This window comes from Pseudopodoces humilis, chromosome 3 (assembly GCF_049639895.1).
Source record: "Pseudopodoces humilis isolate 2021_Gansu_Grassland_sample_001 chromosome 3, ASM4963989v1, whole genome shotgun sequence".
NCBI lineage: Eukaryota > Metazoa > Chordata > Aves > Passeriformes > Paridae > Pseudopodoces > Pseudopodoces humilis.
In genome coordinates this window covers 80,787,787-80,805,989 of record NC_142202.1, presented here as the reverse complement: position 1 = coordinate 80,805,989, position 18,203 = coordinate 80,787,787, and the positions used below count along the sequence as shown (strand labels likewise).

The window sequence follows — 18,203 nt, the reverse complement described above, 5'->3', positions numbered from 1 at the left end:
GTTTGCAAGTTTTACTTATCCCTCTATTTTTTAAGAAGTTACTGTAGTTGGGGATAATGAATGATGCCAGGTTTCTGTGACACATTTTAGCCTTAATAAAGCTGTTCTATCACAGCAGTTTAGTGTTCTCAACTCCAGAGGAGTGGTACACTTATCACTGCTCATTTTTGTTTATGAATATTACATATAACCAGTGATGATGCCTAAACAGTAACAATAAAATCACAACTTGAAAGCAGTCAAGCTCCCTGGCATGGTGGAAACATTAATCCTCTTAAAATTTCAGGAGAATGAGATTTTTAATAGCATATCTTGGAAATAAAAGGCAAATCAGCAAATTTACAATAACTTTACATTTGCTAACAAATTAGGTTCCCACCTGGAAAGGCCTGCTGCTTCTATAGTTATTTCTCACATTACATAAGCTTTCTTTTAAATCAGACAGTTTCAGCAGGTCCCAATAAAATAAAGCCCTTAATGCAAGTATTATCATCAGTTTAGTGAATGAATTACCAGAAGAATTTAAAGCAGAATTAAAACCTACATCTTTCCTTCCCTGTTTCGCTTTAAAATGTCCACAGTTCTTGTTTCCAACACAAAAGGAATACTTATCAATTACTCTAGTTACCTAAATCATTGATTATACACAGACAGCATATAAAAGTATATTAACTTCATATAAATCAAGATTTTATGGTTTATTGTGGTTTTTTACAATTTTTGCGGGGGATTTTTTTGGTGTAGCTTGACCTGAAATCAGTAAGACATATCTACATCACTTTTTTCAAGATTTTTTTATCACACAGTGATCAATTCTTTACATTCATTTTCTGTAGATCTCTCCATTCCAGTTTTCCAGAGTTCATGAGTACTGACATTACTTAGAAGTACAAGTTCAAACACACCTATACAAACAAGAAAAACTAGACAAAATATTGCAGATAAGGCTACCTTTTTTCTTTTCTTTTTTTTTTTTTTTTTTTTTTAATATATCTATAAATTTGTTTCAACCAGGCAGAGAGAACTTTGGAACACAATATTGAAAGCCATCTATGATAATCTTTGCAGCAAAAATGTTTGCAAATTTCCCAGTCAAGTACTCGCCCTTATAGCTTTAACAACATATACACAGATCTTTTATTTCCTCAGCACTTCAAGTGAATCGTCCCCAAACACAGCAGTTCTAAAACTGTACCACATTTAGCAGAGTAAACTATAGATGGGCTGATTAAGTGGCACCACTTTCTCTTGAGCTGTGTGATTTACTCCAAGACACAGCAGGCTGCTCCAAGGCTGGGCTCACTCACAGCAGTGACAAACATGTCCAGCTGAGCTGAGCACAGGCGATGGCCGGGCACGGAGGCACAGCCTGGGGCACAACAGGGAAATGTGCTGGCCACAGCAACCACAGAACCAGGACTTGCACAAGTAACTTAAGAAAAACTGCAAACTGTACTTCTACAGGAAGTTCAAGCACAAACTTTTTCCCAATATTCCAAATTTGCAAGAAAGGTTTGAAGGACACACCACCCCCCAAACTTTCAAGGTGCTTAATTCTGCACATTCAATTCCACATTTAATCACAAAATAAACACTTGCTTTTCACCTGTTAACAAAAAACCCTTACAATTTAAGATTAGCAAATACATTCCCAATCTACAGCCTCATGTAACATTACTAATTGCATGTATCATTAAAGAAATGCTCTCAAAACATATATACAATAGATACTGCGGGTAAAGAAGACAGTGAACACATTATTTCATTCTCTCTAACAAATACCTAGTGATTATGGGCAGTGTTTTAATGCTGATGTTAAAAATTACATGATTTTTATTCTTCCAGTCCTGTTTTACTTGTAAGAATTACAATTTCAAAAGTGCACATACAACTGTGAGAACTGTGGAAGGGAGGACTGTGAAAAGTACAAATTAGTGCTTGTTCCACATAGGTGCTGCTATAGGTCCCTGTGGAGCCCTTTCAACGGTCACAAATTCTTCAGGGTTGTCAAAAGCTTCGTAGTGGACTAGTAAGTCTTGAATAGCACACTCCTCAATCTGGAAGGAAAAAAGAGCATGTATGTCAGTGTGAGGTCTACGTTTACACCACAGGCATGGTTATGAACTGGTTTTACTGGTCCTGAACGCATCAGACCCCTTAATCAGGAAGGACTAGTAGATGATGCATTCTTCAAACAACTTGAAGAAACCTCATGTTTTCAGGCCCTGCTCCTCATGGGAAACTTGAGGCACCTTGGTATCTGCTGGAAAGGCAAGAGAGCTGGACACAAACACTCTAAGACATCTCCCTACTGGTAAAAAATTCTTAACTCAGATGATCAAGGGAGACATTCTGACAGATCTTATGCTTACAAAAAAAACGGCTGGTCAGGGATGTGAAAGTTGAGGGCAGCCTTGGCTGCAATGACAATGAGATGCTGGAGTTCAGGATCCTGAAAGTTGGGAACACGAGAAATAGAAAACAACTTGGGACTTCTCAGAAGAAGACTATGAAGGCATCTGCTTGGAGAAATTAATGGAATTTGGCCCCAGAAAGAAGACAGGTCCAGGACAGCTGGTTGATTTTAAAGATCACCTCCACTAAGCTCAAGAACAGACCATGGCAGTGGTCCTCTTCCTAGCCAAGTAAGAATGGCAGGAGGACTGCACAGACAAAAAAAAGAGCTCCTAACAAAGCTTAAACAAAAAGCATACAAGATGTGGAAGCAGAGAAAAGTGACATAGAAGGAAAACACAGACACTGTGTGACCACACAGGAAAATAAATAAAAAAGTCAAAACACATCTGTGGTAGAATCTGGTAAGAAACATGAAAGGCAACAAAACAGCCTCTACAGCAGCAAAAAAAGACAACATGGATCCACTACTGAAGGAAAAAGACAGGGAAAAGGCTGGGGGCCTTCATCTTGGTCTTAAGTGTAAAGATCAGCCTCCAGCAATGGCAGGCCCTGGAGATCAGAGCCAACCAAAATGACTAGAAGACCACTCTCAAAAAACACCTTTGAAAAATTGTTGCAATAAGGGTCGATTCCTGAGAAGTAGAAGGAATCAAATGTCATTCCTACCTTCAGGAAGGGCAAGAGGATCTGAGTGACCGCTAGGTGATCCCCGGGGAAGTGGTACAGCTTAAGTATTAACTGAGAGTTTAAGTGGACGAGCTTAAGAACAGATCTAAAAATGCAACGTGAGACTGAAAACTGGCTGAACTGCTGATCTCAAAGGGTTGTGACCAGTGGCACAAAGTCCAGCTGGAGGCCAGTCACTAGCACCAACACTGAGACTAGGGTCAGTACTGTTTAACATGTTCATCAATTTCCCACAGGAAGAGACACAGTGTACCCTCAGCCAAGTTAGGAGCAGTGTAGAACTGGAAGGGAGGGGCTGATATACCAGATGGTTGTACTGCCGCTCAGAGAGACCCAGACAATGCTGGAAAAATGGGCTCTCATGAAGTTGAAGAAAGGGAAACACAAAGCTCCTGGGAAGAAAAACCCCAGACCAGTACACACTGGGAGTTGAAAAGCTGGAAAGTGGCCTATCATAAAAGGAGCTGGGGTCCTGGTGGACAATATAGCCTTTTAGCCAGCAGTGCACTCATGTGGCAAAGAAGGGTGACAGCCTCCTGTACTCTATGAGGGACAGCACTGCCAGAAAAATGAGATAGATGACACTTGTCCTCTAACTCAGCACTGGTAAGACACACTTGAAGTGCTGGGTCCATTTCTTGACCTTCCAGTACATGAGAAACATGGATATAATGAATGGTCCAGTGACATGGTATAAAAATACGTAAGAGCCCAGCACATCTGACACTGAGGAGACGCTGAACACACTGCACTTGTTTAGCCTGGATAAAAGCAGGTTTAGGATGATCTTACCAAAGTGTATAAATACCTGTGTTGGGGGTTGGGTTTCTTTCTTTTGTACTTACGGAATTTTTCCCTTGAGTTGCTAGGAAACTAACTACTTGGTACTTACGGGTACTTGAGAAAAACAAGAGTGGCCAAACTCAAGATGGGGGGGGAGGGGGGCGGGGAAGCATTACCTGGAGATTTGGACAGGCAGAAAGACTGGGGCTGGAGAGTGGAGAGCTGCTAGGGCTCTCACTCTGGGTTTTGGAGGAGGACAGGCAGGCTGCTCCTTGCTGCAAGGGGGATTCACTGTCACCGCTGGAGTCCAGTCCTGTACTGCCTCGTCCTTTGTGTGGGTGAGCCTTTACTCATAGGAGCAGCAGTTGAACTGAGACCTCATTAACACCTACCTCACTAAACGAGAGACCTATCCCTGTCTGCTCGGGTGCCCGGGATCTTGGGCTCACCCCTCTCTGCCCTACTGGGAGCTGGACTGCAGCCATCCCATCCCCGTTGTTTCTTCGGCACTGCTCTGAGCTTTCGCTGCACTGCGGCCCCGCACCTCCAGCCTGCTGACATCCTGCAGTTCCAGCCACACCTCTGGAGCTTCTGATACACCTTGCTACCACCCCGGGATTTTTGCTCATTCCTGCCGGCCCAGCTTGCTGTTTTTGTAAGTCCTGCTGGGCACGGGGCCCAGCCGCCCGCCAGGAGTTTGTGAAGCGAAGCCTCTCTCTCCCATCCCTTCCCGCCTGGGCTAGCCACCATCACCTCGCGCTCCCCGCGCCACGGGGGGAAGCAGCGCCGGGAGCAGCAGCGCCCCTACCGGCCGTGCCCAGAACTGCACCGAAGGCCTGAGAAGGCGTCACTGGGTCCTGTTCTGTTTGGTGTTAACGCCAGAGCTGTTGTTTGTCTGCTTTATTATAGATACCAGTAAAGAACTGTTGTTCCTACCCCCATATCTTTGCCTGAGAGCCCCTTAATTTCAAAATTATAATAATTTGGAGGGAAGGGGTTTACATTTTTCATTCCAAGAGAGCCTCCTGCCTTCCCTAGCAGACTAGGTCTTTCAAACCGAGGCAACCTGCTAGGAGAGAATAAAGACAACTGACCCATGCGCTTCTCAGTGGTACCCAAAGACAGGAGAAGAGGCAATGGGCACAGACTGAAAAACAGAAAATTGTATTTAAAAATCTTTTTTGGTGTGAGAGTGGTCCCTGGAACAGGTTTTCTAGATATGCCATTAGTCTTCATCCTTGCAGATAATCAAACACTGACTGGCTTTGAGAAACCTGCTCTAAACTGACCCTACTCTGAGCAGGAGTTTGGATTAGACAGTTTCCAGAGGTTCCTTCCAAACTCAACCATTCTTTGATGCTGCAAATGCATTTATCATGGACTCAGTCACTTTGACTTCAATAGAGACCTACCTTATCAAACAGCAGTGTGACATTATTATTAAACTGTATTTAATATCATTATGTAAATGACATGTACTAATAATTAATACTAATAACTGATCTCTGAAGAGCCACTGGAAGCTCATGTTACTTTAGAGCAGAAGTAACTTAGCACTTTACCTGGATCAATGCCAAAGGTTTTTCTCTGCTCCTAATAAGAGCAGCTTCTTGCTGGAGCTCTTCCTCTATAATAGCTGAGAACATGACAGGTGCTATCACAGGAGAGCTGGCTGGTGATGCTGCTGACCAAGGACTGCAAAATGCAAAAACCAAACAACATTATGAGGCAACATCAAGGTCAGCACAACATGCAGTAAAAAAGTTCCAGATCCTAAGCCACTATCAAACTTACTTATGACTTTCCAGCTGTGGAGAATCCAGAACATGGTCTTCCAGACCTGGGTTACTTCTAGTGTTGCACCTGGAGAGAGGTAGGAAAGGAAAGTAGAAGTCAATGGTAGAGCATTCTCCTACATCATATTGTGAAATACAAAACTGCAGTAGAAATTACAACAAACATGTAGGGTCTTTACACAGGAAAGGCATTAGGATGTAATACAGAATTTGTTTTTAAGTGTGATACTGTGACTGAAAAGGACACTGATTCTCATTTCCAACTGCCAGACCCTAATGGAATTTCATCTTGGGCATAAATTCTGGCATTTCCTAACATGTGAGGATTTGAAAAAGAGTTTCATTTCTGGTTTATTATTTAAAAAACAAAAAAAAGGGCTTTTTTATTTTTTACATGTAAATTGGTGCATTTATGCATTTAAGCTGAGCTATGCACTAACAGCACTACCCATAAAAGTTTGCAATTAACATGAAATAAAAATATTAAAGATAAAAAGAAAAATATTCAAGATAAAAAATTCAACTGTCTGGCATTCAAATTAGTTGTTTCATGCCAGAGAGCCAGTGCTACAATCTCACTAGAGTAAATTCTTTGAGTGTAAACCCAGAAATTATGGACTTTCAGTACATAACTTGTAACCACCTCCCACATTCACAGGAACAGCATAAAACTAAAAGTAACAGACTAGGAAAAAACCAAACTTCAAATATTTACATAGTTCCCAACAGGAAGATATTTTATTCAGTTGCAAAATGTTAACCTCTCAACAAAAAGAAGTTGACATTTGTTACACTGTATTCATTAAGAGACAAGTATACTTGTCAGAAAAATCCTACATCAGTAGGAAGAGAGGGCCCTATTCTCATGATTTAATACCTATCTTTGACAGGATGGTTTTGCAATTTCCAGAACCTTAAATAAGTGTTACAGCATACTGTGACATGCTGGCAAATATTTTTTGAATTATTCTATGGTACTGCAAACAACTCTAAGGGTGTTGCTGTTTCAATAAATCACTTTCAATTTGCTTTAATGCTTTGGTAATCCTTTGTAAGTGACCACAAGCTCTTAGATAAAACAGAAAAAAAAATCTATAGAAAGTTAAGAGAATTCCAGTAAGTACCAAGTTCTCTGTCTGAAATACTTTCCCCTGAACACAGTTCCAAGGATAACAAAATACATGATTCCTACCACCAAGTTGTAAGGGCAAGATCTCAAAAAATCTGAAATCTAACATCCATCATTAAAAATGGATTTAAATTAAGCATGTAGAGCTTTTTGTCACAAAACAGAATTTTTCCCACAAAACAAACAATGCACATTGCCAGGTTATGCATCCTTGTACTCAGTCTGAAAAATATGGACTGATTCCTGATGAATGTGACTGATGAGATGGGTGGAAAATGTTCTGAAAATGGATTAGCTGTACAAAGTCCAACTGGAAACCAAGTACTAGTGGGGGTCCTCAGGGACTGATACTGGAACCAATCCTGTTGAGCATCTTTGGTAGAAGAGAAAAGAACAGAACAGACTCTCAGCAGGCCACAACTGGCTGTGGAGAGGTTGGGGACGGTGCACATTCTGGATGCCAGGCTACCTTTCAGAAGCCCTCAAGAGGCTGAAGAAATTGGAAACTGAGAACCCATGAATTTCAAAGACAAGTGCAAAGTCCTGTATGTGGAAGAGAACAGCCCCAGGAGGCACTACAGGCTGGGACTGACTGGCTAGAAAGCAGCAGAGAGAAAGCAGAATCTGCAGAGTCCTGGCTGGCAACAAGTGGAAGATGTTACCAGCCAGTGCCTCTGCAGCAGAGACGGCCAACTGTGTGCTGGGCTGTGCTAGCAATACTGTAGCAAGGCAGGCAGAGGAAGTGATTCCTCCCCTTTATGTTGCATTTCTTCGTCTACATAGAGAGTATCATTCTCAATTTGGGCTCCTCAATACAAGAAGGATGCTGTCATATTGGAACAAATCCAGGATTACGAAGAATGTGTTTTGTTAACCCTAAAGGAAGGCAGCAAAGGGGAGATCCCATTGCTGTCTTCAACCACTTAACTGCAGGATAGAAAAATGATGAAGCAAGAATCTTCTTAGAAATGACAGATTAGAGGCAACATACACAAGAGGCAAAACAGTAAATCCCAGATAGATAAAAGGAAAAATAAAAATACCATATGGAGATGATTATCCACTGAAACATGTTGCTCAAAAAGTCTGGGGTATCTTCACACTTGGAACAGTCACAAGTGAACCAGATCAGGTCCTGAGAAACATTATCTAGTTTTACTTAGTTGAGCAGGAGGCTAAACTACAGAATCAAAATTATTCTGTGATTTCAAAGCAGGGCACTGTGTTTTAGCTGCATCCAGCTCTGGGGTCCTCAGCACAAAAAAACCATGGACCTTGCTGCAGGTCCAGAAGAGGCCACCAAGATGATGAGAGGTATGGAGCATCTCTCCATCCAGGGAAAAGCTGAGAGAATTGTGTTTGTTCAGCCTGGAAAAGAGCAGGCTTCAGAGTGATTTAATTGCTGCCTTCCAACACATGAACGGACCCTGCAAGAAGGGTGGAGAGGGACTCTTTACAAGCACATGTAAGCACAGGACAAGGCTTCAAACTGAAAGAGTGCAGATTAGATTAGATATTAGGAAGAACATTTTTCACTGTGAAGGTGGTGCGGCACTGGAACAGGTTCCCCAGGGAAGCTGTGGATACCCCACCCCTGCAAGTGCTCAAGGCTAGGCTGGGTGGGGCTGTGAGCAATGTGGTTTAGTAGGAGATGTCCCTGGCAGGGGCATTGGAACTGGATGATCTTTAAGGCCCCTTCTAACCCAAACCATTCTATGGTAAATTACCTTCCAGCTTTTACTACACTTAAAAGGTAACAACATTGAAAAGCAGAAAAGAACCAAAGAAGGCAAGGAGATGAAGGCAGCCTTCCGTGCTCTTATACTGATGTTCTCTCTCAATTTTATCTGTTTTTCCACCTGCTTTAATAATATTCACCTTCCAGCACATTTGACAATAACTCATTTGACAGCTACACTTTTCTTTCAATTACTAATCCAAATAACTCACAGCACTACTATAAATTAACCCAACTGTTACACTTCAAAAAACTTGTTGGTTTCTAATACAAACAAGCCAGAAAACCTAAACAACAACCAAAAAAGTCACCTCAACAGGAATTTTCCAAAACTGGAATTAATAGTTCCAGCATCACAGCATACTCTAGCAATCAATTATAAAAGATAAACCAATGGGGCCTGAAAATGTAGGAAGAAATCCAGGTATTTTGCAGCTCTTTGTACATACGTACATCTGTGTTTCTTGCTAACAAGACACTCAGCCCAGATACTAAATCAATTGCAGATATTTCAACATACTAAATTAATTCCTCAGCTGGCATCAAAATGACTAGGAGGAATGGAATACACAGGAAATGTGAAGCTAGCATATACTGAAAAAATGGAAAAAAAGCTTCAAAAATATAGAACTTGGAAATCTGGATGTCTTAGACGTTAAGATGCAGACACGTAAATGGTTCTGCATGGAAATAAACCAACCAAATATCATCAGTACTGAACCAACCTGATTAACTGTTGGCTGAACTTGCCATGACGCTTATGCAGCCACCAAAATGTCCCAGCCCTCAGCTCCCTAGTGCTTCTTGAGTATTTGTTCACGAGATGCCAGGTCAGGTTTGGTGCCTCCCTGATCTAATAACTGCTCACAGAAAAAGAACACAAAGCCTGGTCTCCTGCAGAACCTCCTGGGTTTTGCTATACCATTTGAATCATGCGCTACATATTAGCTCATTATTAGCCATGACAGAACTAGGCCATTCCCACACGAAGATGCAAATACTTGTTTCTACTAAGATTCTTCACTGCTCCCTGGAGTAACACAGCAAAGAGAACTCAGGCTGCCACAATTAAATCATGTCAGGCCTATGTTTTTAGCTTGGACTATGAGCTACACACGCACAGCTTAATTCCCAAGGCTGAAGTGCCCCTGGAAACAACGCAGCCATACCAGCATACCCCAGCTGTTGGGATGATCTGCCTCTGGATTAAATTCAGTTCAACTCACTACAATTCATGACATCCTTTACCCAAAAAATATATGTACTGCAAAAATTGGAAGGTGACAGTACATAGAAGAATGCTTGTGTCACCATCCAAAATACCCTCATCCAGAGATCTAAGAAAAATGTCTGTTTCATTAGTGCACAGTTTATCCAAAGGAGAAAGACAAAGCAGGAACATTAAGTCATGCAAGTATCTTCAGTGTCCCATCACCAAGTCTGACATCTACAGGTGAGGACTGCTTATGCTCTACATTTACATAATTTCTTTCCCCTAAAAAGGAAGGGGTAAGGGTGTGGATAACTAATCTTCACAGAAATAGCCCTTAAATGACACAGGTAAAAATCAGAGCCTACTGTGACAACACTGTACTGTCAAAAAAATAAAATAACCTCAAACTAGAAACTTCACTCCTAAGTTTCAAGACGGAGGAACTAGTCACCTAGGCTCTTTACACGTAATAGAAAGAAATAAGCATCTTCAGACAAAACTAAAAACCACAAAACCTGAAATAGCTTTGGAGGTCCTTTGTTTTCAAAGTGATGATAGTCAATTTAGCTTCTACAAGTTTAATATATCATCTTCAGACATTTAATGTATTAGACCTGGATTCAGCTCAAATAGTCCACTTTGAGAGCATGTAGAACGGCCAGATTGCGTAGACAAGACAGGCAATGCAAAAGGAAAATAAATGACTTTGTCATTTAAAAAAGATTACAGAGCTGTTGTGACAAAGCTAATAATAACATCCAGTGCAAATTCTCTTATCACCAGACCTTGGCATCTCCCATATGATGAAAAGTTTTATTATTGTGCTAGCAGCAAAATGAACAATTCTTGTTCTGAAGATTTGTGTTTCAAGTCTCCATACCTCCACTCACCACAGTAACTTCAGCTATATCACTCTGTTCCTGAGGAATGCCTCCCCATCACACACACTCCAAATGCCTCCTATCTCACTCCTCAGACATTATCCCACACACAATGTTCCTACATTCCTACTCTCATTTTATTCTTTATATAGCAGTAAAACATGTACTACTTCTGTCCTAGGAAAACACCAGTTTTTATACAAGCTGAAAAACCAAAAGTAAGGACCAGTAAAACTTTATTTTCCCCACAGAGGAGTCAGTTATTGGAGGACAATGGAATAGGAGTTCATAAGAACAGTCTGATAATGACACAGCTCCTTGTGCACCAACAACTCTGCAAACTTCTCCCTCAGTGCAGCTGTGTAAACTTGAGTCAGGCTGCTCTGAAGTTGTGTTGTAAGAAGAGCTGTGTGAAGGATTATAGAAGCTCCCCCTCTTTACACAAGAGCTGTGTTCAGGCTCAAGTCCCTCAGGCCTTCCTTGAGCTATGGCTGCAGCTATGGCCAAGCCCAGCTTTGCTGTTCCTCAGCCTGACTTGATTTGCAGGTTTGACGTCAACCTTGCCTGATCCCAATGTCCCTGTCTGTGCTCACTGTGGCTCATCTTGGTTTCTGTCACAGAGCCTGCCCTGCTTACCTCCGTTTGGCACACTGGGGTTCTGTCTTCGCCAGGGAAGGCACCAGTCACGCCAGTTGTGCTGTCACACTTGGCTCACCCTACCACTGTGGGTCAGCTGGCCTGCAGTGCTACCAGATAGTAGGTGGTAAAGACTAACGTTTTCAGGCTCTCTGTTCTGTAAATATATTTGGAATGTCTACCATTCAAAATTACTCATGATAGGGGGAAGAGATGCAGGTGAGTGAGCAGTTCAGTCATACAGACCTTCGAGAATAAGGCTGAGATTGTTTCCTCAGCTTAGGCAGTTATTTTAACCCAGAACAGTGATTCTACTGGAGGTAGCAAGAAGATGCATGGCTAAAACGTTTCAACCAAAGAGCAATATTGTCGAATAACTGCAGATGTAATTCATATGTGCCTTATTTTTGTCCTTAGAACTGTAGCCCCATGGTAATTATAATACACAGAAACAACCAGTGCATCAATGTTTCTGTAAGCCTGCTTAAACACTTAAACAATGAAGTCATCTTATAAGAAAAGTCAGATTAGGAAATGCCAGAACTTTGTTTGAATAAACTGGTTTTATCCATTCAGTGGTTACACAGAAATACTCCTTAGCAAAATGTTTCATGAATGCCATATCTCAATGCTCATGAATACCTAATTTCTACAGAGATTAGAAAATACATGTTTATAATTTTATACACACATACATATGCAAACAAACATACACAGACATATTTTGTTTGGAGCACGAAGCGTTTATATTTAAATATATATATATATACACACACATATCCATCTATAAGAATAGAAACACTTTGAACCTGAAACACAGTATTAGCAATGGCATTAAATTGTTTAAGTCTTTAAGTTTTCTATGATTAAGAGTATTTCATTCATAAAATCTTATTAACAGAATCATCTGAAGAATGCTTTTTTTAAATGACAATTTTATTATTTCTTATTTCAGCAGAATTTAACACGTCATTATGCTTCTTGTATAATAGTTGACCAATTATAAAAAAATGCATTCTTACCTTACAGTGTTTTGGACTGATGAATCCTCAGATCCTTTATATCCACATCTTTTAATACCAGTACCAGGTGAATTATTCACACTCATACATTTTTCTTCTTCCAGCACGAGATCACGGAATGACTTTGGCAAGGCAGAATGTAATGAAGATGACCTTTTTAAAAACAAAAATTAAACAAAACCAATGCACTTTATACTTGCACTTTCCAAGACTCCACATTATTCCATGATTCAGATAGCAAAGAGGCCTTTCTACTTACTAAAATTACATTATTATTTAGGTTTTGTATACCACCATTATCCTGCTAGACCCTATTTGATAAAAGAAGTCATTTTGGGTCATATAAATAAAGAATAGGAAATAAATATCTACCAGAACAGAGGAAGTCAATAGTTTTGAAATTTTATTAGAATTAAAAAAAAAAAAACCAACCAAACCCTACCCCTCCACCTATCTCCTTCATCTCATCCTCTTATAAAGCAATTTTTTTTTTCACAGATGGCGTGTATTAAGCAAGCTATACCTTTTCTAGATGTGCTAGTCCTTGAAAAGTATTTTCATAAATCGCAGTGTTCAAGATACTGTCAATCTAGCACAGGGTGTTTGCCACCATGAAAGTCAAGTGTAGTTGATCTTTTCTTCCCAAGGTACTGAATGAGTTACTCGTACCTGCTGGAGGCTCTATAAATCCCTTAATACACAATGAATTCCAATAAAATTGATAGCCTTCATTTTCTATTACTTGTCCAAGCATAAGTTACTGAATTAGAGCCTGCATATTATCTTTCAAAAATAAATAATTATGAAAATATAGCAATTTAGCATCTTAGATATTATGAATGCTTTCCAAACCCAAAGCCTTCTCGCTTACAGAATTCTAGGCCTTACCAATATCTTACCACTAATCCTTGTCTTGTCTATCAAGACTTTGGAATTAATTCTTCATAAATTTGCTTACATTTAACTTTACTAAACATAGCAGTCCTACTTATTGCAAAATACACAAAATACATCCTGAAAGAACAGCTCTGCTCACTAAGCACTCAAAGAAACAAGAGATCGCTTATAAACACTAATGAAGCAAAACAAGTAAAAAAAGAAAATATACAATGCCAATTGTTTGTGCAACCACCATAAGAAGAGCAGCATCTCAAGTTAAACACTTTCAAACTACATCTCCGTGGGACACAATTTAAGGTAACAAACATGAAGGAATTTTAAAAGTGAAAGGTTATATCTGAAATGTTACAACAAAAGCATGTGAAGTCTATGTATGATGTCCAATGTTAGACCACCCTAGCTTAAGTTTGGATTTTTTATTTTTTTTTTTTTTTAATTTAAATATTGGATAAGCAGCACACAAGACAAAAAGAAGAATGGAAATCTCCAGATACAGGACCTTAGAGTCATTGTGCACATCCTCTATTCCTACCACCAGCTGGCACACAGAAGTTCAGGCAAGTGTTTGACCAGACCTCTCCCAAACCTATTATACTGAGTAGCCATATTGTCCATGGGATCTGCTGTCACAGAAGCTGCTTCTGCTAATAACACTTTAAGTAGCCTACTTTGATTTGATTTACCTATTTCTATGAAAATTCTGTACTGTAATCAGATCTACTTGCAAAAGACAGCCAAAAAAACAACCCACAAAAAACATCTCCCAAAAAAATCAACTGTATCATTCTCAGTTTGCTAACCTATCCAAACAATTATTTGTGGCTTAAAATATTTGTCTGAAAAGTGGTACAAAATTTTCCTAACATGTAACAACTCTAATTTTCATCTATTCCTGTCTGATACATTGTCATTTTTATGTAATTTGCAAAATTAGAAACACTAATGCATACATTTTTTTAAAAAAGAGTGGAATATGACAAAGCTTCTCTAAGCTGTAACTGCAAACCATCAAAATGGAGTTACAAAACAGCTGCTGATGTTAAATATAAGCTGGAATACTGTCAAACCAACAATCTAGATATCAGGATACACAATTGTTAATTCTCAAGAGAGATTTCAAATTTGTGTCTCTGGTCTTGAAAAGCTGTAGACTCTCCTGAGCTTAAAAAAATCCCAAAACAATTAAGCAACACTCCCACTCCCTTGATCAAAGTAGGTTTAGAGAACTAATAAAGTCAACATGCAGTTAACTTTAGACTTTTTTTCAAAGTATTATTAGAGTGATATTTTATTTTTCCCTTCTAATTCTCACTTTTCTTCAAAGGAGGAAACATAGGTTCAGTTTTCCCAAAAACTATGAAACTGGAGGTTTCTCTTGGTGGAAAAGACATAGTGTATGACAGACTTTCAGTCAACCAAAAAAAGCCAGAAGGTCCCACACCCTTCTGGCAAGTGTGCTTCACTGCATTCAACATCCAAGTTGAATATCTGATTTCACTGGAGCACAAGTTCTATGGCTTTGACTATACTGCATGTGTGGAAAGCTCAATCAGCTGCCAAATGCACTTAATAGTCCACTGTGAGTTTAGAGACTAACTCTGCAAATATAATATTAGAGTAGATGAGTAACACAACCACTCTACCTTACACGCAAAAATAGTTTGAACAACTAGCAGGGGCAATCAAATAATTGATCGCTTGCCTAAAGCAGCTTCAAGTTTATTCAATAAATGTTTTCTTCCAGCAGTGAGGCCTAATTTTAAAAATTCATATAGCTCCCACTGGTTCTGTGCTTGAACTCTTGAGCTACCGGTATTTTCCGGATCGGCAGCCAGAGGAACGCAGGAGGAACGTGTGGAATCACGCAGTGACCACATGAGCGTTAGATTGAATTCCATCCTCCTGAAATATACCCTAGCCTTTCCACCTAAGATGGTTTGTGTAACACAGTAGCCCCAGCTCTTTCCAAAAACTGTTTAATAAGAACCTTAAGAGCACAATATACTTTTTGGAGACATTTATCTAGGGATAATCAAAAATCAGTCTTTATTTGCTTTTTAAAAGCAAGGAACAATTCATAGGCAGTTTTCAGTTCAAATAACACCCAATAAGTAAAGAATTATCTATCAGAGAGTATATGAATAGCATGAATAAGTCAAACTATTTGGGCAGGACCTGCCTTTTCTTAAACCTATGCTGGACCTGACCAGGTCCTGCACATGCCATGGTAAGGCACTAAGGATGATCTTCCCCACAAGCCTCCCTGGAGCTAAGGTCAGGCTGACAGGCCTGTAGTTCCCACATTCTCCTTCTGATCCTTCTTTAAATGGGTGTCATATTGACTCACCTCCAGTCACCTGGGCTCTCTCAAATTGACATGGGCTGCTGGTAAATGATTTAAAGTGGTCACCTTCAGCAGCTCCCTCAGTACCCTTGGGTTGGTCACATCCAGCCCCATGGACCTGTGTGTGTCTAAGAGGTGTAGCACATCACTGACCAGTTCCCCTTGGATTATGGGGGTTTCATTCCAGCCCATGAGGCTGGGTACCTGCAGAATGACTGATCTTACTGTTAAAGACTGAGACATCAGGTGCCTCAGGATTGCCTTTATACTTTGTCACTGCACTTGATAAAAGGATGGAGATTATACTACACCTTCATTTTATTTCTATAAAGAATTTTGTCTTTATTTTTTAGAATTTTCATATTGCAATATCCTTATGGATAATTACAACATTAGTAGTAAGATTACAAATAGTGGATAGAGTATTGTTTTTTTAATATAATAAGGGATAGAACTCAGTGTTTGCTGTGCTCATCAAGATCTGATTCAACTATCAGTTTCTCCTAGCAAATTTTAAGCCTCAGAGTTGTAACAGCCCTGTGACACCTCCAATAGCTAAAGCAAATAATTAACCTGCTGCTTGACCTGCAGGATCACCTGTGTCATGCATGTAGCATGTTCTTCAAAGCATTTGAGAGAACCAGTTTTAAGGACACAAATTCATCCACTCATTAGACTTCATAAAATGAATCTTGCAAACCTTGTTTCTCCTTTTGTCAAGGTCTCAGTTACTGTTCAGAGACCAGGAAGAGCCTGAATCCTTAAGTGCAAACCAACTAACTCACTGTCTCCTCTTTAAAATAAAATGGTGGGCTTTGTCCAATATTATATCAGAAAAAATTTAAGGGATTGAGGGAGTAAATGAGACCCTAAATTTTAGTATTAGGTGTACATGGATGAAAATCAATTGAGAAGACAGAAAGCTTAAGAGTGATTGTGATGGGCCTGCTAAAACCTTTGCTCCCACTGAGGTACAACCAAGTAAACTACAGAAAGTTCTTCTAGGGTAACAGTACAGAAGTAATCTACAATAAAAGTCTAGACCTTCCTGAACACGAAAAACTGGAGAAAAGGACACATATACTTAAATGAACTTCAAACGAACTTTTACTTCTTGCTTAGAGCATGCAAATAGGTATTTATCCTGCAATAATTAAACACATTCAATTTACATAGTTGGAAACTTCTACATTTTTATTATGCTTTTATCCAATACCAACAGTAAAAGTGAAGAACAAAGCATGACTTTGGCTAGCACCTCATTACATTTGTTATAAACTTAGTTCAGTGTACAGATGATAAACTATTTTCTGTATTCAATACTACGGTAAGAACTCAAACCCTTAAATTGTATGTGATCAGCATTCAATATCATTTTAAATCTCCTATGCATCTTCCACCATAACAATTTTTAGAGGCATCCAATACTCCCTCCAGCTCCAAGACACCTAGATAAAACTTTGTTATCCCAATTAGTGTCAATTTTGCTCTAGTCCAAAGTCATTCCAGACCTCCCCCCAGGGAGGGGGACATTTTTCTTTAGGTTTTTGACAGAGAAAAAATATCATTCTTAATGGTTTTCAATAACCCCTTCCTAACTAAGTTTCAGAGCTTGTCCTCAATCTTCTATGATTTACTTGGACACCATCTGCAAATACAGCATCGTACACAGGAAAACACCAGATGGGATGCAGTCTTCTGGCTCAGAGCAAAATTTCAAATAAACTGCAACCACTGCATTTCCCTACCCCCTTTGAATTTCTAGATTACTTCCAAATGCAGATACATATAGCTCAGTCTGCCTATTCAATGTAATAACTCTGCAAAGAAAAATAACTGATATTTGATTTATAACATACCACGCATTCCCTAGTTTTGCAACTTTCATGGGTGGAGGTGGTGCAGTTACTAGAGTAGTAGGCTCTGGGCTGCTAGCTACTGATCCATTATCTTTTGCTGCCAGGGCAATCATTTTCCTTTGCTTCTGGGAAAGCTTGATTCCATGAGACACCATTCTGCTGTGAAAGGACATTGAAAAGAAAGAAGATGTAAAGATCAGTGTCCTGTGAGATGACTCACTTTTCATCCTGCAAATTAAACTGAGAAATAACTCATTTCCTAAACAAAAATTACTTTGCTTAGAGTACCAAAAGGCAAGATGGGGTAAGAGCTCAGATGGCTGGGAAGCAAAAACAAAAAAAAAAGGGTCAATTAATATCAAGAGTGACAGAAAGAAAAGCCTCATAGAAGTATTCTTCACATAGATGGTCATAAAAGAAAACATGCAGAGTAGCAATCAAGTCACCAAAAGAGGACTACAACCAGATGAAGACTATTTTCTAATCTTGCGATTTTTTAGAGACTGTCAAGCTTAGCTCCCTTAAACCAAAAATATTCATATATAAAAAAAAATTATTTAACAGCATAGAGCCATTTTTCTCTCTGTAATGATTTTCCTTTCTAAGCTATTTGGATTCTTCAGTCTTGGCTGTTTTGTTTGCAGCTTCTGAGTCTATCTAGCAAGCAAGCCTTTAACAAGGCTACTGTCCTAACTACTTTAAAAGAAAGCCACACCTCAAAGGTCATGAGTCACCGCCTGTTCTCTTCCATATGTTGCCACTTAAACAACAATAGGTTTAATACACTGCCTTGTAAA

General features: G+C 39.6%; 1 protein-coding gene across 2 annotated transcripts in view; it reads right to left on the bottom strand.

The window, feature by feature from the left end:
* Nucleotides 1-668: 668 nt before the first annotated feature.
* The window catches only part of IBTK (inhibitor of Bruton tyrosine kinase), a 55,747-nt gene continuing 38,212 nt past the window's right edge, over nucleotides 669-18,203 (bottom strand). Inside the window, exons 25-29 of one of the 2 annotated variants that reach the window (XM_005518163.3) lie at nucleotides 17,407-17,565; nucleotides 12,304-12,456; nucleotides 5,683-5,751; nucleotides 5,451-5,583; nucleotides 669-2,057 (exon numbers count right to left, since the gene is read on the bottom strand). In XM_005518163.3, coding sequence (XP_005518220.2) covers nucleotides 1,932-2,057; nucleotides 5,451-5,583; nucleotides 5,683-5,751; nucleotides 12,304-12,456; nucleotides 17,407-17,565 — 640 coding nt within the window. In that variant the 3' untranslated portion in view covers nucleotides 669-1,931. The remainder of the gene's footprint in view (nucleotides 2,058-5,450; nucleotides 5,584-5,682; nucleotides 5,752-12,303; nucleotides 12,457-17,406; nucleotides 17,566-18,203) is intronic. The other variant, XM_014263605.2, reaches the window with a different exon arrangement.